Here is a 24,472-nt window from a genome sequence, read left to right as displayed (position 1 = left end):
GAAAAATTGCTGTATAAGATCACAAATGCTTTACTTCTCCTCTGCTTTTGAATTGACTTGAATGTGTAATCTGCCAAAAGAGAACTGCTTTGTGTGTGCACATGCAGGTGCAAAAATGCTTTGAAATGCCAACTTAATTTTAGAACTCTCCAGGTGTAAACTATAGTGAGACTGTTGCATTTGATGTATGTGATTTTATATATGGGTAAGTACAATGTGTAAGTATTTGTTTCAAGATTTGTTGCTGTTCAGGGTGCTCTTACTGCCACCGATTTCTGGGGACAATAAAAATCTGCTGAAGAGGCAGTTGATGAGAATAGTCAAACCATAACTAGAAATCTAGGTTATGATTTATTCTTGAATCAGAGCGGTGAAGAAGTTTTAAGTAATACAGTAGATCTGCATGGTACATGTCAGGGCTGGGAAAACGGAAATGGCACTTCTGTTTGTGTGCTGCTGTTAAAGCAAATGCATTTATTGGTCAACTTGTTCACACAGTGAATCTGATGCTGCTTGTCTTGATTTAAAAAAAAAAAAAAAAAAAAAAAAAAAAAAAACACCACAAAAAACCCCAAACTTTATTCTGTGGTAACTGTAATCACCTTGAGTGCTGGTGAGGCACAACTACCCTGTTAAAGTACTATCTGATTTAGAGGAGATTTTTCTGGATGACTTCCTACTTTGTTTCATTACATGCTGGGTTTTTTCCTTTGCAGAATCCTCACAAATTCTTTCCTGATGAGCGATTTGGGGACGAAAGCCCTCTCCTGACAATGAGACAGTCCGGGCGATGTCGCGTTAACAGCACTCCCACTGCAGAAACCATGTTTACAGAACTGGACTCTTTTGTGGCCTTCCATCCACCATTGCCCCCTCCTCCACCTCCGTACCACCCACCAGCAACTCCCATTCATAACCAGTTCAAAGTGGGCTGGAAACAAAGGGTGCCAAGTCAACATCCCTCCCGTTCCTTTTCTTACCCGTGTAATCACGCCCTGTTCCACTCCCGAACGGCTCCCAAAGCTGCACCACCTGTCTACTTGCCCGGGGTCAAAGCGGCACCTCCGGACTGCACCAACACTACAGCTCTGGGGAGACAGACGGTGGCTGCAGCAGCAGCCGTGATGGCTGCCGAGAAGCAAGTAGTGAGTATTGTGATTTCTCTGCTTCTCCCTGTCTCTGGCCACTCAAAGTGGGTTATGGAGAGGAGCTGGGAATAATTCTTATGAAGAAATAACTTGGCTTTGTTAAATAAAAGACCATCTTAATTGGTTGGGAGGAGAATTTTCTGCCTAACTGACTGTCAGCATTCTGCATCCCAAAGGGAGGCCCTGACCCCTGGGAGCACCAGGTGTTCAGGGGCATTTTGGAGGGGCAAGTGGGACTCATGGATCTTCTGAAATAATATAGTTTGCTCTACCTTAAAGCATAAGTCACTTTTAGTAGTGGAGTGCATGCTATAATTCATGGGTAGAAATGATGGTGATATTTTGGCTACTGGGAGATAAGTAGTCCCAAAGTAAACAGGTGTGTATAAAGAGAACTTGTGGAAAATGTGAAGACCTTACAGCTGTGCAAAAGACTTTAAAATGAATAGGCAGCAGAAACTGGTAATTGCAAATACAGAGGGCTTCATTACAGCATTTAAAGACAGTCATTATAGCTGCTGAACTACAATATGATGCAGTGAAATCAATGACAAAGACATAGCTTTGTGAAGTACATGAAATGCTCTATAAAGAATTTGGTAATTTATTTCTGCAGTGAAAAAACTATTTTGGGTATGCAGTTGTGTCATACTGAAAACCTACTCTTAAGATGCAGATTTAATCTGGGGTTCTGAATAGAAACCTGGACTCTTTTTTTCCTGTAACAATTGTCCTAAATATGTTGCACTACTTGTTATATTTAGGTTAAAATATTTAACTTCACATTAGAGTTGTTTGCCATTGTTTATTCAAGGGTGGGTTTTGTAGCATGTCTCTCTCTATTGATCAATACTGACTTCACTAAGGAAACCATATAGTGATCTTTTCCACATTAGAATGTTTCTATAAAAATGCAGGAAGAAGCAAAAACTTAATATGGGTGATATTTTTGTTCTGTATTCTTTCTGTGATTTGTGAATTACTAGTAATCAATTGCTAAAATTGCTTTCATTAGAAATTATAAATACAAATAGAATTTAACTGTTCTGTCTGGAAGACTGTAATGTGCTTATCTCACTGCAGGATTGTTTATAGGCATAGGTGAGAAGGCGACCATGCAACAGCTTCCACGTACTTTGTGGATCTGGTGAGCCCTGTAGCTGGTGCTCCTCCCAAGCCCTGAGGCTGTCCTGCATACGGACACGTGTGCCTGCAATTAACTTATATTAAAATGTGAAATGCAAGCAGAGGGGTTGCATCTGTAGTGATGAAAGATGTATTTCGTGACTTCCCTGCACTGGAACTCTGTGCTGGAAGAAGCTGTTATGTTCTGCACTGAGTACCTTGTTTAGTTTGATAATTGCAAGTGGCTTAAAGCAGGCTTACCTTTTGAGAGTTTAATGGTACATTGTCATTTACTGCAGATTGCAGATGATGCTTTAAAGAAGGAACTATTACTGTGGCACAACAGCTTCATGAAAGCAAGCAGCTGACTTGAGCTAGGAAGGAGGTGAAGGCTGGAGGACATGTGTTCTTTAGACAGTGTAGGGAACTTGCAGGCTGAGGTTGTTCTAGGCAAGGGTAGCTCAGGAAAATGCCATTTTGAATTACAGAAACTGTCCTAAATACAGTTTGTTTTTTAACTTTTGCTTTGTTCCCATGGACCAATTTCTTTTCCAGTGTACCCAGCCCTTGCTAAATGAACTGATGCCAGATATCGCCATGGGTGTGTCAGCAATGTCTTTAAAAGACAGAAGATTACCAGAGCTCACGGTCGACACAGAATTAAGCCAGACAGTTACAGAGGTAGGACCTGCTCTACCCCAGCACATTTCATGTATTCAGAACAGACACGTGCCCACTTCTCGAAAGAAACATGCAATAGAGCAAAAAATAGATGCTCGGGAAAATCAGCAGGAATATCCTGACTTCTATGACTTCTCAAATGCTGCATGCAGACCCTCTACTCCAGCACCCAACAGGCACAGTCCTTCGCCTTCACAAGGCATATATTTTGGCCCAGATTTGTACAGCCACAATAAGGCATCACCAAGTGGCTTAAAGTCAGCCTATCTACCTTCCCAGATATCTCCTAAAAAACAAGAGGATTCTAGGAGGGAATACCTGCTCTCCCAAGATGGGCATCAACACAGACAAAAGAATGAGCCAATACACCTCGATGTCTTAGAACAACCTCCCCAGCGACTGGACTTGGCGTTGGCTACCCAGGAGAATGCTGGTACTGGCCCAGTTCACATCAGGGGAAGAACAAAAATGGAAACGGATTTAACCTATGGGCTGAGCTCCACCAGAGCCTCACTCTCTGTGTACGCCTCCGACGTGCAGGAGGAGAGACCCGGCCGGAGGCTGGCAGATGACGAGCCGCTGGAACACGGAGCGCAGCGCAGTGCGGATTTGGAAAGGGAAGATGCAGTGAGCAGGGGAAGGAGGTCTCCGAACAAACCAGACTTCCTCTATAAAAAATCTGCCCTATGAAAGCAGCCTCCGCTATTTCTCCGTGCCTGAGAGTTGTGAACATCCCATTCTTTGCAACTTTTGGCCTGACTTCTGTCAGACAAATTCGTTCATGCCAGCAGATAAATTCAACTTCGCTCACTTCTTTTGTACATACATTGCTTTGTTAGAGACAGCATGTTATCACTTTGTTTTTAATGCTGCTTCTGGTTTTATTTTATGGGAAATTTTTTTTGAGCAAATTTAATTAAGCCTTTTTAAAAAAAAAGTTGGTACCTTTTTTCTACAACCTGGTAGCCTTTTGCACCTGTACATCTATTTTAGTGTATTAGTTTTGTACTAATATGTTAAACTTGTCACATTTAAAGGACTGTATTTTCATACTTTTTGCATTTTCCCTTTCACCTGCCAATTCCCTATGTGCATTGGGTTGCACATTATGAAATGTATTTTCTTATGAGATAATAACAATGCGTTTATTTTTTAATTATAGGAATTCCAAAGAACAGCACATCGAAATACTACATTTTTAGTTAATTTTGTTTGTTTAGATCTGAAATCTTCCTGATTTTTAAGACTATGGCAAGAATCCAATCTAATGTTTTGTAGAGAAGTTCTGGCAGCTGGTCTTACCCCTGTATAGCAAGCCCACTTCAAGAACTATCTTTGGGTTTTTAAGAGTCCAGGGGGATATTTAGGAGTCCGAATTCCAGTGAAATTCACTGGAATTTGACAGTCTGATTCTGTTTGCTTCCTGGTTCAGCTGTGACCAGGGAGAACTCCATGATCACCCAGAAGCACTTACTAGACAGACTAGAATTGTTCATTTGCCCATGCAGAAATGAATCTAGAAATACTGTAAGAAATTATAGTAATAACTTGGTCTTCCAGCTACCCACGCGTGGGGGTAAGTGAAGACCGGAGTTGAGGATTCGTGCTGAACCCCAGCGTGTCAGGAAGACAAGGCGTAGCACCTTTGCTGTCGCCTGAATGGTGACCCCTCGGCCTGAGGGGGTTCCCTCTCCCACAGAGGTGCTGGGGCGGCTGCTCCTTGCCTTGCGCTCTCCTGCCTCTGAGGAAAAAAGGGCTTCACTCTCAGCAACGTCCTTCAGTGCTCCTTACCTGACCTGAAGTGTTGCTGACTTTGTTGTTGCAGCAGCTGTTCTGTGAACGGAATCAAAGCGAAGAGTAACTGCTCTAGCATCATGGAATGTGCGAAGCTTTAGCACTCTTAACTTACACTTCCATTTCCCAGCTTTTGAAGTACAGAAGTGAGATTCATCAGTTAATGTGACATGAGGAGGGAATGTCAGTGACCTGGGCTGGCTCCTGGCCGCTGGGCTGGGGTGAATCGCAGTCCCAGGCGTGATGGCTACAGTTTGTAAGTGCATCCTTAGTCCTTAATGTGCAGTTTTTACCATTGGGATCTGATATCACTGCAGTGTAGTGATTACTTGTAAAGGCCAGTTTGGGTTGTTGGTTTTTGTTTTAAATGCTGTTTCTATCGTGAAGAATTTCCCTGCAGTAGAAAATTTTAATCTTAAGTGTGATCTAAGGAGTACTTTAAGGTTAGGTTGTTTCTTGCACTTCAAAAATGCTTAATACTATTTAAATGAAATCTTGCTGGAACTTTACTTTTAGTTTTAGTTAGTGACAGATTCTTACCTAACCTGTTTCATCAAGGTGTGCAAGGCCTGGTAACAACAACACAGTTCTATTAGAATATATTGAATACTGCATTTCCAAACTACCAAACAGCTTCTAGATAAATGAAAATATGGGTGTTTGAACCAACAAATCCTAATGTCACCTGCATACACATCTTTAGGCCTCCTGCTTCTGTGAAAGCTCTGCAGATGCTCCCTTTTGAGATGCAGCCATGGAAGGCATGGTATAAGGATGAGAGGAGAAACTTTGCTGAACTGTGCAGGTGATGTGTCTTTTCCCTTCTGTCAGTCTTTTTAATGAGGTTTTGTTTTTTATGTTTTTACCACAGTCCAGACACTTGGTGGTCTTGGCATCATCACCAAGATGCCGTATTTCGGTGGGTCTGCAGTGTAGAACGTGGTTAAATGCAAGAAGGTGTCAGTGGGGGGGCGGTGCTGCTGCAGGTTACGGCCCGAGGTTCAGTTCTGGGGGTTTTCTGCGGGTTGGAGCACTGTGCTGTCTGACTGCAGAGCTCCAACCGGGCACCTGCGTCTCCTGCTCGTCAGCGCTAGAAGCATTAACTTAGATCACACACAAACCCCCTGAAACACCCTGCGCTTCTGTCGTATGTAAGTAGGTAGCTTAATTACTAAATAGTCATACCTGTCCTCGGAAAACTTATTGTTCTGAATAATTTATTTTTACCTCAAATCAATAGGTGTACTTGGAGAAGAACTGTTTGAGTTGCCATAGTTTCATGTGGCACTGTGTGCCTGGACAGAGGTGGGGCTGAAATCTGCAGATGTAACTTTTAAGCTTGAAGTCTGTGGAAATGTGGCTGATGAAAACTGAGAAGTTTTGAGCTTATGGCTTGAGGGAAATCATTAAATGCTTTGGCTTTGGAATAAGCTGGTGACAGATGTCTCTAGGGGGGACTGTCTGCATTTTAGAATACAAAATTGCTTCTGAAGTCTTAGAAGCTGAGCAGTATTAAAAAGAGAATGAAGTGTTTAAAAGTAGGTGCAAAATAAAAGACACGTCTTTCTGAGGCCACAGAGACAATCAGGCCATGTAGACAATCTGCGTTCTCCCTTGTATATTTTGAGTTGGGAAGAAGACAGCAGCTAACGGCAGCTGATTCAAAGTGGAAAAGGAGGATTTGTCACATTACTGGAACTGTATTTTTGTACTCCAGTGTAGGATTTCCTGCTTAGTTGGATGTGCAGAGGGAGGGGAGAGAGACCGTCTTTGTTCTTCACAGAAGCATTATTCAGAAGATAGCATTCACGCCACATCTCACTCGCAGAACACACGTATCTGTGCTACCTGCTACTTCTTGTTCTGTCTACTGAAGCTTTGGTGCAGAAGCTCCTTGTTTACATGAAGCACTTTCTGGTTAGGCTGGAAGTGACCATCTTTTCCTCCTGTAAATTTGATGGAGATAACCAGTTACTGACTGTATTTGCTTGAGGATAGAGGTATGAACATTACATTTTACTGAATGAGGAAGACTCGTGCTCCTTGTTCTTTTAAAGAGCTCAGACTTTCATTTGTTGAGCAACATGCAAAAACTTTTTATTTCCCTTTCCTTGACCCCCTCCTTTCCTTAATATATGGATGAATAACTTAATTCCTGAAACAGATTCTTCCTTTGAGATGTTCTGTTGTTCCATGGAGTTACTGTAGTTGTGTGTTGTTAACTGCTGTGTTGATTGGCAGTTTCTTCTTGTATTTCCTGTTCTTGAGGAGTTTCATTTCTGAAAGTTAAGGCTGTGGCCACCCCTACTTGTGAACCTTGGGGTTTGGTCCTGGAGTGTCCCAAATGTTTGTCTTATGGGTTTCTTTGCTTCAGGCTTGGTGGGATTGGGGGGACAGGGGTTGGTTGGGTTTGGGGTTTGTTTTCTTTGGGTGTGAGGTTTGGTGTTTTTTTGTTCATTTGTTATGGGGGTTTTGGGTTGGTTGGGTTTTTTTTTTGTGTGTGTTTCTTATGTTTTAAGAATACTCATGCTGTTTTGAGCACTGTTTGTTCATCTAATAATTCTATGCTTCTATGGTAGAGGTGGTGCTGAGCTCTGCTGAACGCAGGGAACAGCTGAGAGAGAAAATTGTAAAACTGTATTTGGGTTTGTGTAGTTCTCTGTGCTGCCAGAAGGGAGCCCTGCCCTCTGCAGCGTGACGGTTTTGTTTCTTGTCCTTGTGTTGTTACTAGTATAAAGTCAAGTGCCTTCAATGCTAAAGGCTCAGAAAACTTTCTTAAACTGACTTCATGTCCTATGCAAGTGTTTTTTCTACAACCTGCATAACCAGTACTTTGTAAAACTTGTTTACGCTTCAATTGTACATAGTGTTTTTTAAAAAAAATAGTATTTTTATTTAGGTACCTCCAAACTTGAATTCTAGTCTTGTGTGATGCATTGTAAAACAATACATTTCTCTTTTGAGTACCATTACAGTTGTAAAAAGGTTTTCACTGGTTCTATTTTTCTACTGTTGCTGAGAAGCATGTAACACTGACTTTATCCTACGTATAGTTGGCATTTCAAATAAATGGCTTGTATAGAACTTGCTTGTGTGAGTTATTCCAGCTGCCTGTTGGGCTCAGCCGGCAGTGCCACCCCTGTGCTGCTCTTCCAAACTCCCTGTGAGCAATGGTGATGGTCAGGGGAACAGAGCAGCTTAATACACACTGTAAGGTGCCCTCTGGCAGTAAGGGCTCTTAAACCAACTGCTGTTACGTCTGGAAAAAACGTGCAATAATGCTTTGAACATCAAGGATGTGATACAAACCAGTGTAAAAAGAGGAATTCTAAATAAGCTGCTTGAACAGTGCCACTAATTAAAAAGGAAAAGCACTCCAGTGAAATAGTTCAGCAAACTGACTATTCGCTACTCGCAGTCAAGGCAGAGGGATGTAGCCCTTGATTTGGAGCTGTTGATTTTCTCAGCAGAGCAACTAGACAGACACCCACGGAGTACCCAGCACCCTCCTCCGCAGTTGCAGTTATCAGCTGAATATTCATTTGTTCTCTCTCACACAAACAAGAGAGATGTCATCAGAGAGATGACTCAAGTCTGGAAGCATCATCCAGCAGCCGGAAATCTTGACTAGTCTCACTGTGATGGACAACAGCACAATACTGTGGGTTGTGTCCTGACAAAGAGCTGGGAGAGAGCACTGTATGGTCTCACGTGTTAATTACTGACACCTTCATTCACACATCCAGGAAGATCAGTTTGGGGAGCAGCTTCCTAAACTACACAAATTTAACATTTATTGTGACAGACGTACTGTTCATTGTTCAATAGAGCTCTTTACATCAGAGAGGACGCCTCTTCACCTTTAGGAAAACCGCAACTGCACTGAAGTAGTTGTAAAGGAATAGTAGCTGTCATAACTCCTTCTTGTGGAAGTGATGCACTCTGTTGAAAACACTTTCTGCACCTGAACTCCCTGCACCAGGGACACTGGCCCCTGGGCCAGGACGGACAGCTCGTCCTGGTGCTGCTGTGTGCGGCTGCGTCGTGGGTGGAAACAAAATACAACAGCAGCATTTAAAAACAAACAAAACCAAACAACAGCCAGTACAGATTGAACAGTTCTTTTAGATATTAGATAAGCAGTTACAGTTGATACAAAAAAAGCACATACAATACTCAGAGTTAAATTTTAAAGCAACTAGTCATTTTGCATTAAACAAACCAATGAACTGAGCCTCTACACTAGAACTAGCTTTTGTAAATAAAGCCCTCAGAAACAATTAATAGGGAGAATGATAGAGTCCAATTTTCTTCTCAAAAGTTGTTAATGTGAAAGCAGAATAGTACCCCATGGTAAATCCTCCACCTACATAAAGCAGGAATTAAAATTAGAACTTAAAGTATGTTTTGGGGTTTGTGGGCAAAGAAAACTATATTAGGATTGAAACTTACAAAAAGTCAATATTTAATTGTGGCCAAGCGTAGGTTCTTAAATGCCAGTGAAACATTTGTTCCATCATTATCACAGTGATTATAAAAAGATCACGTGATTTATACTGTAGCAAAATGCCAGGATGCTGCAGTGTTTGAAGTAGGCTCATTTTTAAAACTGAAGCACACTAGAAGTCCTGTGACAAAACCCTTCCACGCTTAATTTGTAACTTAGTCCCTCCCCCTAGATACTGTTTATAAATCTAGTGAGTAGATAAAGTTTGTGACTTTTTTTTTTTTTTTGCATGTAAAACATCACTGTACAATATTAGAAATGAAGTTTTTGAATTTATAAAAACAAAACACAACGTTCTGTTGATCAAGCCTGATGCTGCTTTCTCAGTTTTCTCCTGCCTGGGGCAGGCAGCAGCACAGCGAGGTTTGGTTCCCCTGCTGTGACCCCAGTGCCAGGGTGGTGACCTGTGCCAGCTGCTCCCTTCCAGGAGCTGAGCCCTCCGCGCAGGGACCTGACACTTGCTTAGCGCAGGAGCCTTCATTAGAGTCGCTGCACCCCAGAGGAAGAGCCCGTACAGCTGGGTAAAGCAGGAGAGCAAAGCACAGGGCGTACGCCTTGCCTGCGGGGGACAGAAGAGGGACAAGCGGACCCCAGCCTGGTTCAGTACAACTACAGCTACGGGCACTGCGAGTAACACAGGTGGAAAGACTGAAGAGAACGCGCACGGCGGCACGTGGCTCTTCTCACCCGTCACCCCCCCCGGAGCACGGCCAGCCTGCGCGGGAACGCAACACCCCTACAAACCCTATAAACGCAGGGTACCTGCTAAGAACACGTTCTAGGTGCTACAAAAAAAGGAAGTATGAGACAAAATGAAGATGTTTCTTGGACAGCTGGATTTTGGTGAGAAGCCAAATACTGAAGATGCCTCTTCTGTCTGCCAATGAATGTCGTTCTCCCAGTTGTCCTTTGACACCCAGACCCTCTCGGTCTAACTACAGTAGTACTGCATCCTGTTAGTCCGTCGTCTTTTCCGTGACTGAAATTCTTCAAAGAAGTGCTGAATGTCTTCTCTTTTAACCACCTGCGGGAAGCGATATGAAACCCAAGTGGTACCAGAATTCAATTAAACAATCATTTTTCTTGCATGCATCCCACATGTAATACACAAGCATACAAAAGCCAGCACCCTGAAATCTCTCTGACAGAGCAAAACAGCTTTCCCGTTGTACCCAAAGGAAGTTATTAATGCCCAGATTCTGTTATAAAAGAACACAATCAGAGAAATGAGCTCCCCAAAGGCAGCACAAGCCCATGGAGGAAAGCTCCTGGTGGTATTTTTAAAGGGCTTGGCCACTTGCTTTTATCATCAGAAAAACTAACACAAAGCAAGATTTTCACCAGCTCACTCATCACAATGTAACTAAAAGTGACAATTTGGCATATAAGCCAACAAAATGCATGTGCGGCTTAATAATAGCATGCAAATTTCTCCAGAAAACAACTGACAAGACTGTTTGCCAACATTTAGTCAGTCCTTATTCCTCTAAGAGTTTAATCTAAGAAAAAACATAAAGGTTAAGACCTTTTTTTTCCCCCCAAACACTTTAAATAGAGCAACAGAAGGTTCACTTAGGAACTGCTCTCAGTATTTTACAGATTTCTGTAAAGTCCCTGCTGTCTCCCAACAATGCCATTAAGGAAATGCAACTTTTAACTCCAATCAAATCAGGGATTTCTAATTTCTACTGTGGTACCAGCAACTCCAACAGACATGAAAAAAATATACCATAACATCATTGTATTCAACACCCAGCCCTCAACAGTACTTGAAAACATATTTTCCAGCAAAAAAATTTCAGTGAATGTTGCGAGTTGTGCCTTACCGTTCCCTCATCTGCAAATCTCCTGAGATAGTCAGTCAGTTCTGTCTTTAAATCGTTGTATTCTGGATGGAGAAGTGAAGGCAAGTGAAAGAAAATAAAGACAATAAGATATCCAGCTTTCATTTAATACAGGCCAAATAAGACAACTTGTTCTACTTCCTCTTGTCATTTACTTGAGAGAAATCTAGGTTTGGATTATAAATAACAGCAACAAAAAGAAAGGCAGGTTCAGGTAATTATGGGAAGCCCAGCAGTTTATCAGGGTAGCCCATGCAGTCTGAGTATCTGTTCAGGTGATATTCGGAGAAATGTACAGAAGTTCGGTGAGTGGATTAAAACAACTAATGAAGAGACTGCCCCGGCTGTCAGCTTCCCACTGCAAAATCACACGCAGTCATAGCGGGAAGTCCCATCCTGTCACTGGGTGCTGGGCCAGCATCCCCCCAGGTGCAAACCCTGATGCTCATCTCTTAAGGAAAACTGTTCACTCAGAGTGTTAAGGCAGATTCTAAGAAAGAAGCTGTATTTACCACAGATGAGTTCTACTTGCTGGACTCTGTTCATGCTGTTAAGGGTGTCCATTAAAGGATCTCTCCTCTCTGTTTCTTGGTCAGTGGTACCTTTATTTTCGTAAGCCAAGACAGTGTCAAATTCATCTGTCAGGAACTGGACTTCAAGCTCTGAATACATTTTCTGGAGAACAAAGTAAAATTTCCTTTTACATTACAAAACTTCTCAGATGGAGCTGCTCTTGTCCAATCCTTTTTGTGTTCAGTATCACAAATAACAATGAAAACAATAAAGTAAATTTTGTGCCCAGCATTTCAGACATCTCATCATAACTTCCAAAGCAATACTGGATTTAAGCGGCAAAGAAAATACGAATGTTTAGAAGCTCCCTCGTGCTGTACTAATCCCAAAGGATTCAGCATGTTTCTTTATGCAGGGTGAAGGTGGGTTTTTAGATGTTTATATGCAGAGTAGGAACATTTACACAAATTTTTATCTACAAGCTTCCCTTTAAAGATCGTCTGGTCGCTCCTCCCTGCCTCCCCCACATCAATTACAGTAACGAAGAATGAAAACCTACCAAACAGTCTTCACAGGTGCACAATTTGCTTCTCCAGTTTGATGGCCAAAAGGTGGCAGTATCTTTTTTTAAAAATGGCTTGCTTTGGAGTTCTTTCAGCTTGCAGACTGGCCCCTCACTCTTAGTAACTACCTGAATTAAAATAAGAATGTTCGGTGCTCTAAAAACGTCACTTCAAATACACTCTGTTCTTTCCAGCATGTCATTTTCCTTACATAAGATTTCTCTTTTGTCTCAGACACACTTATTTTTACAAACAACCTATACTACTGTTTCATCCATGGGAGGATTCTCATGCGGTTTTAGCAGTTTCCATGGGAAATTTCTGTAGAAATTTACTGCAATAGCCGTAACTGCTTAAGAAATCAGAGCTGGGCTACCATGCAAATGCAGCTACAGTGCATAATACTCTTGTGTTAGAACAGACTGGGAAGTCACCGCCGTGCCAAGGCCAGGTGGCTGACACGAAGGGACAGACGTCACCGATCTGCACACACACGTCACACCCTGGTCACCCACTTCGAGACGTGTCTTCCACAGAGACCGCGTGTTCAAAGTGTCAGTGACTGGAGAGGAACATGGGAACAGCCTGAAAGCATTTACCTCTTCGCTGAACCTACGCAGAAAGAGGTGGGCTTTGCTTCACCTACCATCAGCACGCAGATGTATGGGACAGAAAAGAAGGTCCGTTTTACCTCCAGACAGGCAGACCCGGAGCTGGTGGATGGTTCATTAAACTGTTCCATTTGCTTTTCCTCCTTCGTTTCTTGGTGTGCCACTCCACTTTCTTTCTTTATTTCTTTTTTCTGGTCTTCACTTTCTTCGACCTTCAGGACAATCCCTTCATCTTCAAGGGAATTCACTTTGGTCAAAGCAGGAACTGGAAGATACATACATGTGTAAGTGCAAATACTGTGCTAGACGATGTCCAGGCTACCACAGATGCTCTCTCTGCTTTACAGCACAGTGTCCAAGAGCACCATGTCACCTCGTACTCTGCAGGGTCCTGGATACGCTCTACAGCTGTCCAAAGACGCAGTGACCCAGGTATACAAAGAAACTGGTCCCTGTTTAACCACAGTGTTCTTCACCTCTCATGCTCCTATTCTAAAATACTCTGCTTCCCCAAATCCAAGCCCTAGGAGAGGGAAAAGGGCATCACCATTTCAGATAATTCCATACTAAGGTGCTTGTCCTTCTCGACACCTCTTGACAGCTATGGCAGGTTCAGCAGCTGTTTAGTACTTTTTTGCTGATTTTGTGTCGGAGTCCTTCATTTTCTCCAGACATACGCACCAAAAACTCCAGGACAGATTAACTACACTAACCACTTCCCTATTTAAAACACATTTTGCTTTTAGTGTCAGTTCAAACGTGTGCCCTGTGACATAGCTAGTTAGAAGGAGAAAAACCAAAACCAACCAAACAAAAAAAACCCATTCTGTACTATATTTATATTAGAAGGAAAAGAAGTCCTGATAGGCCAGCTTGGAATCCTTAAAACTACCATTTAAAATTTCTGGCACATAAGAGGTGAATCACCAGTTGATATAACCAACATCTAGGAGACTGCATGATACCAGCTTTTTCCACAGAAATCAAGTCATCTACCCTTCTGATCCCGCAGAGACCACACGGCAGACAGGGAACACGTCTCCTGAGCACAGCCCCAGCTCTGCTCAGATTAAGGTTTTACACATTCGTTTCAGGTTGCTCCATCACCCCCTTTGCTGCTCAGAGCCTCTTGGACTCAGCTACCGGCCCCACTGCTTCCCTTAGGAAGCTTCTTCAGTTCTTCGATCCCGTTTAGAAATTCAGTTCTTCACGACAAGTATTAAATTTTTATCTACCTATGCGCCAGCACATCTTTGATAAAACACATGAGTGAGCACCACAGAATTAAGATTTAGGAACAAGAACTGCATTTTTTTTTTTTTACAGAACAGTTACTGCAGCCCCGCTTGTTCCACTGCTGGAGGCAATTGTCCAATATAACAAGTATCATTTCTTCAACCACTTGAACAGTATTATATCATTAATCAACCACATATGAGGAATACACAAACCAAAATATTGGCTGAGATATCTTAATTTTCTTTACCTGCTAATTGGGACACATAAGCCCACAGGAAATGGCAGTGACTCATGCAGGCCTGGCAAACCATCTCATGGAAGTCTCCGCTTTCAGGAGGAACTGCACCAAGATGCTGTCAAAAAGAAACAAGCAAGCGGTGGTGAAGCATCTGCTACAAATGAACAGACTCAGCGCCAGGTTTAGAGGGAGTAAAAACATCAACTGCCATCACATTTTCAGCACAAGCACACACCCCTGCTAACTTTTCTACAGTGATTATCAGTATAATTTAAAGACTGGAAAAAGCTGATAAAAATTCCAGCAAAAAGATGAAATAATGCTCTCTTTGTCTACAGCCCTTTAAGCCTCTTACATACCCAGAAATCTCAGTCCTGTCTTTACCTCATTTTTAAACAGTATTCTTCTGAACTGTCCTAAACACAGGACAGGTGAAGATACCTCTTGCACACTGCATATCTAAACTCCTAAAAAATTACTGTGATGGCTTCCTTACATGTAAGAGACTGCAAGTCTTCATATTAATCACATACTGAACTTCAGAAGAATTAGATCCCAACGCTCTATAAACTGGTGAGAAATATTTAGGCAATTAAAAGCACTTAGCGGCTTTCTTTTGAAAAGCGTTCTTGCAAAGCTCACACAGCATAACATTCTTCACACATACGTTTATACAAAAGAATCCTATAGTTTACCTACAGAACCCATAATTGAAGCCATACATCTGTTTTTCTTGTTCTTTGATTCTGCAACTTCAAATACAAAATTTCACTTGTGCCCTTCAAGGCACAAGAGACTGAATCCTTAATGCTTCCCCATTAAGTAGGGCACCCGCTGAAGTGCTGAGCTGCTTTTTAAAGATTTCCCCGAAGTTCGTAATTAGGAACCAACAGCACAGTTTGTTCCTTTCTCCTTAAAGGAATTAGTTTTAAAAACTTTCTTTTGAATGAAGAACTATTCAGGTAGTTGCTAATGATGTGCCTCAGTAAGAGCCTTTCTCTCAGTGATCAGAAATTTCCAATTAAAGAGACAGTTATAAAACCGCTATTTTATTCTGCAGCGGTAACCTCCATATGGGTAGAACTCTTCCTTGTTTTTTTGGACTGGAGCACAAGATTAAACTCTCAATATTCCTTTGCACAGGATGAAAAGAAACGCATTAGAGCTCATGTAATAATCTTTTGAGAGCTGCAGCAAAGCCTGACAACTAATAACCACACAAACTTAACCAACACTAACTTACTTCTATGCAAATGGTAATTCTGCTACTTATAGTTTCCTTACCCTTCCATGGAACCAGTCTTCACAAACTATGCATTGGATCATCTCATCTGGAATCTAGATGAAGGGTCATATAATACAATTAGCATTACCAGCAACCTCCAGAATCTTTCACGAGCCTCCAAGCGCAGCGCTGTGCAAAGGCTGCTCGAGTGAGCTGCGCGTCCCTCCTCGCTCACACACAGGGAGCTGCCATGGATAAGTAGTTACTGCTTTGCTTCCCTGAAGTTCAAAAGCATGTGTAATTTGACATATTATCAAGACTGTGGGAAACCCCATTTATTATTACAAAATCAGTTTTCCCAGTAGAGCAAGACATTCTCATGCAAAAGAGCTGACAAAAGTTAATACACTACTGGTATCTTTCTTCCCATAAACAGAAATGAACAAGCAGCTCAGCAGAAGAAAGATACTGATATTCATGACATTATCAGGTTTATATAGTAATGCCAGAAGCCCAACTTAACTGCTCACAATGCAGTACAGTACAAACTGCTTTGTTATGAAACAATTATCAATGATTTCTTTAGAAATGTTTAGCTATCTGTGAACTTCAGCGAGGTGACTTTACAAAATACCTTTTTGTATTTGAAAGGCTTGTGCCTTCCTTATTCTTTAAAACACCTAACTTACAGGACTGCAAACAAAAGTTTGCTTGTGCAAACCAAGTGGTGCATTTTAGTACTTCAGATAAAGTGCTCTGACTGCCATGAAGGAAACCTAAAGCAAGTGCTACTGGGCAGATTCTCCCCATCCCAGAAGCCTTGTCAGAGCACTGTTGCAAGCACAAGAAAGCAGATTCTGCTGTCTCCTAACACATGCAATGTGTTTATCCTGCGTTTGCCACATTTCTCAAGATAATGAGAACATTCCCCCAGCCCCAGGGAACTCTGTAACTTTAGAGACAGGAAAGCAAAGATGAGCCCAGCAGTGTTTTGTCCAAATGATGGTTTGTCCTCCTCATCTGTCTTTGAGATACAAATGTATTCTCCTATTTAAAGAAAAACTGATAAGAGTAATTATTTTGTACAGCATATGACAAACAAAAGCAATATGGACCCTATGATTTCTTAAAGTAGGATCTGTCCTTTGCACAATATTTTGCATAAATACCACCAATATATGATTACTAATGTTTTTTGTATTTCTTACCTCATCTTCAGGATCAGGATAAGGTCTTTTACAAGTACAGTATAATCCATAGAAATTGTCATTATACTTATTTCCTGAATTCACCTTGCACTTTTCCTAGGAGGAAGGGAAAATGTCTCAATAGGCAATGCAGTGAAAAACAAAAAACAGAAAAGGTGTATAATCTATAAAAAAAACCTAATTCTTGTTTCACTTTAATTCCTAAAAGCAATCACTATAGTCATCAGCTTGAAGATCCAAAAAGAAAGATATTATCCAGACATCTGTGCTATACAGTGGGCAGCAGATTGGACACATGAGGAATACTGAAGTTCAAAAGGAAAGAAAAAAACCAGTCTTTCTGCCTTTGTAACAAATGGCAGCTGTGGTGTTTGTTAAGCTACTCTAATCTGAAATGATCTATCACCAGCCGCGTCTGCCTGCTGCCATTATAACAGCACCTGTAGATTTATTGTGCACCTTCCCCTCCATTTTTTTAAGCATCCAGACTGTGATCCAAACCCAACCTTGTTTAATGTTCCCACTGAGCTTCCACTAAACTCATGTCATATAAGCCTTGCTCTACAGAGACATAATACAAATTACAAAACACACGGAATGAAATTGAATTACAGGTAATTCTGCTTAAAGACAGCAGCTAACACAGCTGCAGCCAGAGGGTTTGAGAACTGCACGTAGCTCCAGCCTAAAGCCACCGCTCTGCTGGCCCCTGCAGAGGCAGCTGTGACTGCTGACAATGTTACCACAAAACCCTTTCTATCTTTCTACAAAGGAAGAACGGACCATATGAGCACCAAGCATCCCTAAGGTCAGACAGATTAATGGATGGATGCTGGAGGTCACTCAACCTGTACAACTGATTTTGCACTGAACTGGAGGAGAAGGAACAGCCACGTGATGTATTTCATCAACGCAAATGAGAAACAGTAACGTCTTAAAATTGCCTCTGTAGGGATCACTGGACTGCAGCCCCAGGCTGGCTCACTCTGGGTTCATCCCAATTCTGCCAGAACAAAACAGGCACACACAAAACCACTTGCTGTTTCTATATTTGGACTCTTGTTACCCTGGGGGTAGCACTGCAGGCAAAGCCAAGCAGCCTCTGCCACTGCTTCCCAGAACATTACCAGCTACTCGCTGAGTCCAATTTTGGACTCTTGAGTTCACTGAGTAGGAAATCACAGAGGCGTTAATATAGTGAAAAAGTACCCCATTAGTGTGCTCTGGTGACAAACTGTCAAAAAAGATTAGGGCTATCATGAAGAAGGGGAGGGAACTGTCCCTTTGACAGCAGCACAGCCTTAAATTTCCTTAATGCAACTGCAAAATTGTGCCCCAAAAGGTTCTCCTGAAGCTAATGAGAGATATTAGTGCAGGCACCACAACATGTTTCTGGCATTATGCTGACCAGGGATGTAGAACTGCTGCATTCCTGGATGACAAGGATCAAACCTTCTCTCTCCTCACAACAATTCCCTTTGGTCCCTTAACGGTTTTATCTCCTGCTGCAACACTCCCACCTTGTTTAACTTGCTGGGAAAAGCAGATGCATCATGTGAGCCAGCACTGGCTGAGGCAAGGCAACAGCCTCCCGGGACTGTTATTGTGATCCTGTATATATGAAACCTATATCTGAACTTACTGGGAGCAACTTGCACTGCAGATTTTTGAACTTGCTATTTCCACAGTCACAGCGGAAGTTCCTGGAAAGAGAAACGTAGCATTTCAGGTTTTTTATTAACTGAACACACATCATTTTTGGTGTTCACAACAATTCTCGGCAGTTTATTAGGAGCTATACAAATCCTCTTGCAGCTATTTAAACAATAGCATGGGTGGGACTGGCCCTGCAGCCTTGGCTCTCAGGTGGTGCTGCTGGCAGACCTCAGCCCACACCGGCATGTGCAGCACAGCCCGCAGCCCGCGCTGGCACCGCTGCCCCCACTGCTGCAGCCGCCGCGCGCAGAAACACGAGTGTGCTGGGAAAGGGGAGCGCGAATCGGTGCGTTTCCAAAGCGGGACCGCGCAGGTGACTGATCTCCCGCTTAAACAGGGCTGCTGCCGCACGCGAGCGGGGGAACGCGGGTACGTCAGCGACCGGACACCATGGGAACGTTGTCCCCCCTCACCGGAACGTGTTACACAGCCGAGGAGGCTCTGGAACATTCCCCGGCCGGCTCCCCTCGCACCGCCGCCCCCGCAGCCCCCAGCGCTCGGCCCCGGACGCGCAGGGGTGCGGGTCGGTGCCGGCGCCTCGCTCGCCCAGCCGCCGAGAGCCCGTCCCGGGGCTGCGGGGGCGGCGGGAGGAGCCGCGGGGCGCGCGGGCTGAGGGCGCTCGAGTCGCCCCCGCTCGCCACCAGCGCGCGCGCTTCCCGCCGGCGGGACGGGCCCGCGCCCCGCCCCCCGCGCCGCCGTACCTCTTGGTGTAGAGCTCGAAGAGCCGGTGCGTGCCGTGGCACTCGTAGCTGCAGGCCAGGCAGATCCCCGCCGGCTCCCCGCCGGGCGGCGTGCAGGTGCTGCAAGCGTACAGCGCTTGCCGCTTCACCGCGCCCTGCGGGGCGACACCGGCGTAGGTTACGGGGGTCGCCGGGCGGTCCTGCCATTCCCGCCCCCGGCCCCGCCCCGCCCCCCGCGGCGCCCGGCCCCGCCCCCACCTGGGAGTAGCTGCAGCGCTCGTGGTCGCTGCCCCCCAGCACGGCCCGGGCCTCCTTCTCCAGCTCCTCGTTCTCCGCCAGCACCTCCGCCAAGGAGACCACGGGCTCCTCCGCGCCGGCCCCGCCGCCGCTCCCGGGATCGGCGCCCTCCGCCGCCGCCTCCATCGCCGGGACGCGAGGCCGAGCGCGAGCCGAGGCGGGAAGCACACGGCCGAGGCGCCAGGGGGCGCCTCAGCGGAAGCGGAATCGCGCGCCTCACGTGACCGGGGGGCGGGGCCGCGGGCGGGCGGACTGCGCGCGGCGGGATGGAGCTGGTGGCGGAGCTGAGGGGCCGCGGGCAGACGCGCTCGGTGCGGGTGCCGGTGCCGCCGCCGTGCCCGGCCGAGCAGAGCGACCCGCAGGACTGGGAGCTCAGCGGGCAGCTGCGCGGCGTGCGGCGGGGCCTGGCCGAGCTGCAGGAGCGGGTGGTGCAGCTGCTGACGCCGCTGGTGCAGGAGCAGCGAGAGGCGGCGGGCGGCGGAGGGACCCGCGGTGAGTGGGGGCGGGAGCGCGGCCGGGGGCTCCGCCCGTCCTGGGGCGCCGCTCATCTGCCCCCCGCTTGAACCCTGGCAGGTTGTGCCGAGGATGAGGACGACGAGGAAGAGGATGAGGAGGATGAAGACGAAGACAACATGGACACCAACGAGAACACCGAAGACCCGCCGCCGAAGCGGACGAAGGTTCAGCAGCCCTGACGGCGGCGGTGGGACTGAGGCCGGGCCCGGGCCGGGCCTGTCGGCTGCACCGGCTGTGAGTGTCCCCGGGCAGGGCCGGGCCGCCCTGGCCAGGCAGGGCCTGTGTCTTGTGCTCCTGTCTTCAAAGTGAAATGTTGGTCCCGACACTATTTTAATACGGAAACCATAACGAAAAGACACGCCTCGGTGTTAGTGGTGTGTTGGTTACGGGGTACCAATGTTACACTGACAAGAGTTTTTAGTAAACTAGTCGATAAATATTAAAGAGATCTCACAAGTGTTCTGGCCACTACGTTTTCAGTGACTTTCTCCAAATTTCACGTAATCACAGAATGGTTGGGTTGGAAGGGACCTCTGGAGATCATCTAGTCCAACCCACCTGCTAAAGCAGGTTCACCCAGAGCAGATTGCACAGGGATGTGTCCAGGCAGGTTTGAATGTCCCCAGAGGAGACTCCAAAACCTCTCTGGGAAGCCTGTTCCAGGGCTCTAGCACCCTCAAAATAAAGAATTTTCTTCTCATATTCAGATGGAACTTCCTGTGCTTCAGTCTGTGCCCATTGCCCCTCATCCTGTCATTGGGCACCACTGGAAAGAGTCTTCATTTGACTTAAAACAAACTTTTAGAGTAAAAAAATCTGGAAAGAGTTATTTTGTCAGATGTGATCTTAAAATGGTACAAGACAACTTCTATTTGTATGGAGAGAAAGTGATATAAGACCACTGTAGTATTCAAAGTTAAAAAAACATCTGTAGGACTGCGTCTATTCCTAAACAGCCCTACGTGAGTCCTGTACACTCCTACAGTGCAAGATTATTTTTGCTTGTCATCTAAAAGGTTTATTTTAGTCACCCATCAATCAAGTACTTGCCTGGAAAAGGTCGTAGACAAAGTAGATTGAAAGAGTTGGAAATCTTGATTTCAAAAATTTCTCATTTTTTTGTGACAGCTGGGGAAGTGACAGGTCAGTGTGACTTCAATAATTAAGCTTCCACTGCTGTCTGTCTTAAGCCTGTTTTCTCCAATTTTTTTCCTCTTTTTTTCATGCAGCAGTCAATCTTCATGTACTTTCTTCCATCACATATTTTATCCAGGTTGATTTTTAGGCTCATTGATAGCCAAGTCAAATAAAGTCAATATCGCAGCTTAATATTCTGCCTGTGCAGAACTCTCAACATTACCTAAAAATAAGAGAAAGACAAGCAGAGTGATTTTTTTTTTTGGGGGGGGGGGGGGAGGATGCTTTCTAAAAACAAAACTTTGGGCAGAAACTAAGGGAAATAGGGTGCTACACTGGTTGCTGTAGTTTATTTTAGGGGGGGAGAAAGCATAAGTATTTGAGGAACACCTGTAAGCAAATTGTATGTAGCAGTTCTTGGCTGTATAAATCAGCATCACCCAATCCCTCTGCAGAGGCAGCTTGTTCTTTCTTTTGGTGATAACACAGCATGTGGAACCTCATTAAGGTAACAGATGTTTCCTGCAAGGGGAAAGTTGTCAATGCTTCCCATGTGTTACTTTAATTCCCAGTGTTTGGTGCATGCTGTGAGCAGGCATAAAACATTCTTGATAGCCATTCCACACAGCTTACTGCGGAGCTGGAGAATTTTCTCTAGCAGAAATCAGCTGACTGACTTAATAGCGTGAATAGCATTTTTTTTCTTTTTCATGTGTTCTGCTGTCACAGCTTGTTCATGTATTATGGAAACTGAGCAAATCTTGAGACTTGTGTATGGAGGACAAAGTATTGGAATAAATTATGATGGGCGAATTTTTATGAGAAGTTGTCTGCATTCATTTGAAATAGGGAGAAGAGATGGAAAAGAGGTCCAGTAAACATATTTTGGACATCTTTATGTACTCTTATTCTAATAAATTCACACACCTGTTGGCAGATACAACAGAGACATAATTGAGGAAAAAAGGCCAACTGAAGACTAGGGAGCTTTAGTTGCTGAGGGCCTGGGGTGGGGAAAAAAGTGCAAAGATAGTTCTGATCTCTTGTCACACTGCAAAATCTTACAGTGGTAAACTGCTTAAAGTGTTTTAGGGTAGATAATTTATTGAAGGAAGTGGAATCAAAGGAAGTGGCTTATCAAAATAGCAGCAGCAACATTTAGTAAAAAAGCCTAGCCTGATAAATAGATCAGAAGGGCTCCTTCATGTGAGCTGTGCTAAGTGATGGCATTTTTTGTGAGCTCTGTTCTGCAGCTTTGGAAGCTGGTAGAGCTACATCTAAGAGCAGTGTTTTCCTCTTCCTGGCCCCTTCCAGACTGCAGTCTTAAACACTCCAGCAATGGTGTGAACTGTGGGATGCCTAAAACCCAACATTTAACATTAGGCATGAATTTGTGGCCTTCACACATAAACTTGGTGTAAATAGTCCACTGGCACATTGTGGGCTGAAATCCTGGTTCAAAGCAACAAACCCCAACTTTAGTAATGTGGGAGTAAATGCAGGTAATACCCCAGTAATGGGATACTTTTTTCTGTCAACCCGGACACAGGAACACACTGCACCTGAGCTCCAGAAGATACCAATGAGCACTGGGTCAAGAACAACCACTCAAGTTTTTGCCTGTAATGAATGGCTAGATGGATTTCCACACTGATAGTGGGGGAGTATGTTTCTTTTGAATTAAAACAGCTAAAGTGATACTAAATTAAATTCTTGGTTGTATTTAGATGAGAACCAACTACTTTGAGTAGCTGTGAAACAACTGCAAAAATGTTGAAGTAAGTCTCCTTCACACAGACTGGGATTATATGACATACTCTATTGTTACTGCTTTGAAACTGAATTTGCTGAACAGCTTTGAGGCTAAATTCATAAAGACATTTAACAGGTTGCAACATTCTGTGTTTAAAAAAAAAGTTAAAAATCACGACTGTGATATTTATTAGGCACTCAGATGGTTCTGTGATGGAAAGAGCACCATCTCATTATGCCTGCTAATCAGGGCATTGTCTACTAGGGCAAGACATTTCCTAGTTCCTAGGAGAGAGATTCATTCTCATAATTTTCATTAAAAGGGTTTGAATGTGATTCACTCATTGCAGCCCCTGTGTAATTCTTACTCATTCTAGCTTAAAAGTTAATTTATATATGAGGTCCTACAGATTATCAGTCTCTCTAAAATATGCAGCAGTCTGGCAGTGAGGCCATGCTAATGCATCTTGGAGCTTAATATATGGTTACGGTATAAACAACTGAGCACTGGTTTGGGTCACAATCACTAGCCAAAATTTGCTGGGCTAGTCACGGGCTTTGAGGACTGAGAGTTGAGCAGAAATACCTGCTTGTGGCTGCAGCTCATTCTTTCTTTCCAGAAGGAAGGCTAGGTTGAAGGAGAGCTGAGTCAGTTCAGGCAGGGACTATCAGGCAAAGGTTGAGCAGCTCATGAAACTAACACTCAGACTACCCGTAAGTAATGCTCATGCAGACTGACAAATCTTTATCTTGTGACACAAACAAAACAGAAAAAAATCCAGGGTAGGTGGCAGAGAGAGAAATATTTATCAGCCTTACATTACAGCTACTCAATTTCTTGGCAGAAAATTAAAGCTCTGAATGACTGTTGGAGGAATGATTGGTAGAGGTTAACAATCTTTTGAGGACTTCACTACTGCCTCTATTTTTATATCTTCTGCTTTAGAAAGATGCTCAAGATCAGGTCTGAGCTAACACATTTTTAGTTAAAAAGAGTATGAGTAAAAATATCCATCCCTGCTAAGCGGAAGTTGTAGCAATTAATCTTTTCCGCCCACTCAGAGAAAAGAACCAAGTAGATCTGTATGAGCAAGTTCTAGTATAAGCTAGTCTCACATTTTATTAATACCATTGCTGTAGAATGAGATTTGTGCCATTATCGGTCATTTATGATCAAGAACTAATTGAGAAGTACATAGTCTTTAAAGAGGTTGTAAAACTTTTTTGAGCTTGATTATTCCCCAAGCACATAGATTATGTCGATTTGTGTTCCAGGCAGTTATCTTCTGTGACTGAGGACTAATCAGCCTTGACACAATCTACAAGTCTTCAGGATAATCAGGATAAAAGTCATTTCACCACCTCTTTTAAAATACTACAGTAAAAAAAACTATTTAATCATTAATTTTGATAGTCTTTCCTTCAGTTATTCTGTGGGTAAGACTTCACCTGTGGATGTTCCACTGGTGCCAAAAATGCTGGAAGCATGAGCAGAGCCAGCTTTCCTCTCCTGCTCCCATTGTCTAGGATTCCTATGCACTATGTTAATAGTTTATACTAATTCTCTCCATTGCTGCTTTCCACCTCAAACTCAAACCCTTACAGACATAGCATTTGCTCCAATGAGACTGTGTGTCTTTCTATAGTCAGTTGTAAATCTCATGCTTGCTTTAATCCA

At 43.9% G+C, this 24,472-nt stretch overlaps 3 protein-coding genes across 5 annotated transcripts in view; 2 read left to right on the top strand and 1 right to left on the bottom strand.

Moving 5' to 3' along the window:
- BTBD7 (BTB domain containing 7) overlaps nucleotides 1-7,832 on the top strand; it is a 57,805-nt gene extending 49,973 nt beyond the window's left edge. For all 3 annotated transcript variants that reach the window (XM_065838635.2, XM_071809572.1, XM_071809573.1), the window contains 2 exons: nucleotides 717-1,145; nucleotides 2,829-7,832. In XM_065838635.2, the coding sequence (XP_065694707.1) occupies nucleotides 717-1,145; nucleotides 2,829-3,644 (1,245 nt within the window). In that variant the 3' untranslated portion in view covers nucleotides 3,645-7,832. The remainder of the gene's footprint in view (nucleotides 1-716; nucleotides 1,146-2,828) is intronic.
- A 1,021-nt stretch (nucleotides 7,833-8,853) lies between these two features.
- Nucleotides 8,854-19,515, bottom strand: UBR7 (ubiquitin protein ligase E3 component n-recognin 7). The gene is made up of 11 exons (XM_065838622.2): nucleotides 19,351-19,515; nucleotides 19,114-19,247; nucleotides 18,339-18,399; nucleotides 16,697-16,792; nucleotides 15,548-15,601; nucleotides 14,273-14,378; nucleotides 12,867-13,051; nucleotides 12,172-12,303; nucleotides 11,612-11,774; nucleotides 11,082-11,143; nucleotides 8,854-10,279 (listed from the first exon to the last, which is right to left on the bottom strand). Exons 1-11 carry the CDS (start codon nucleotides 19,513-19,515, stop codon nucleotides 10,187-10,189), a joined length of 1,251 nt encoding a protein of 416 aa, XP_065694694.1. The 3' UTR covers nucleotides 8,854-10,186.
- A 14-nt stretch (nucleotides 19,516-19,529) lies between these two features.
- Nucleotides 19,530-21,859, top strand: GON7 (GON7 subunit of KEOPS complex). Its single transcript, XM_065838623.2, has 2 exons — nucleotides 19,530-19,881; nucleotides 19,963-21,859. The coding sequence occupies exons 1-2, from the start codon at nucleotides 19,656-19,658 to the stop codon at nucleotides 20,082-20,084; spliced, it is 348 nt and encodes a 115-aa protein (XP_065694695.1). The 5' UTR covers nucleotides 19,530-19,655; the 3' UTR covers nucleotides 20,085-21,859.
- Nucleotides 21,860-24,472: the final 2,613 nt, after the last annotated feature.

This window comes from Patagioenas fasciata, chromosome 5, assembly GCF_037038585.1.
Source record: "Patagioenas fasciata isolate bPatFas1 chromosome 5, bPatFas1.hap1, whole genome shotgun sequence".
NCBI classification, from domain to species: Eukaryota; Metazoa; Chordata; class Aves; order Columbiformes; family Columbidae; genus Patagioenas; species Patagioenas fasciata.
This window is presented reverse-complemented; position numbering and strand designations above follow the sequence as displayed.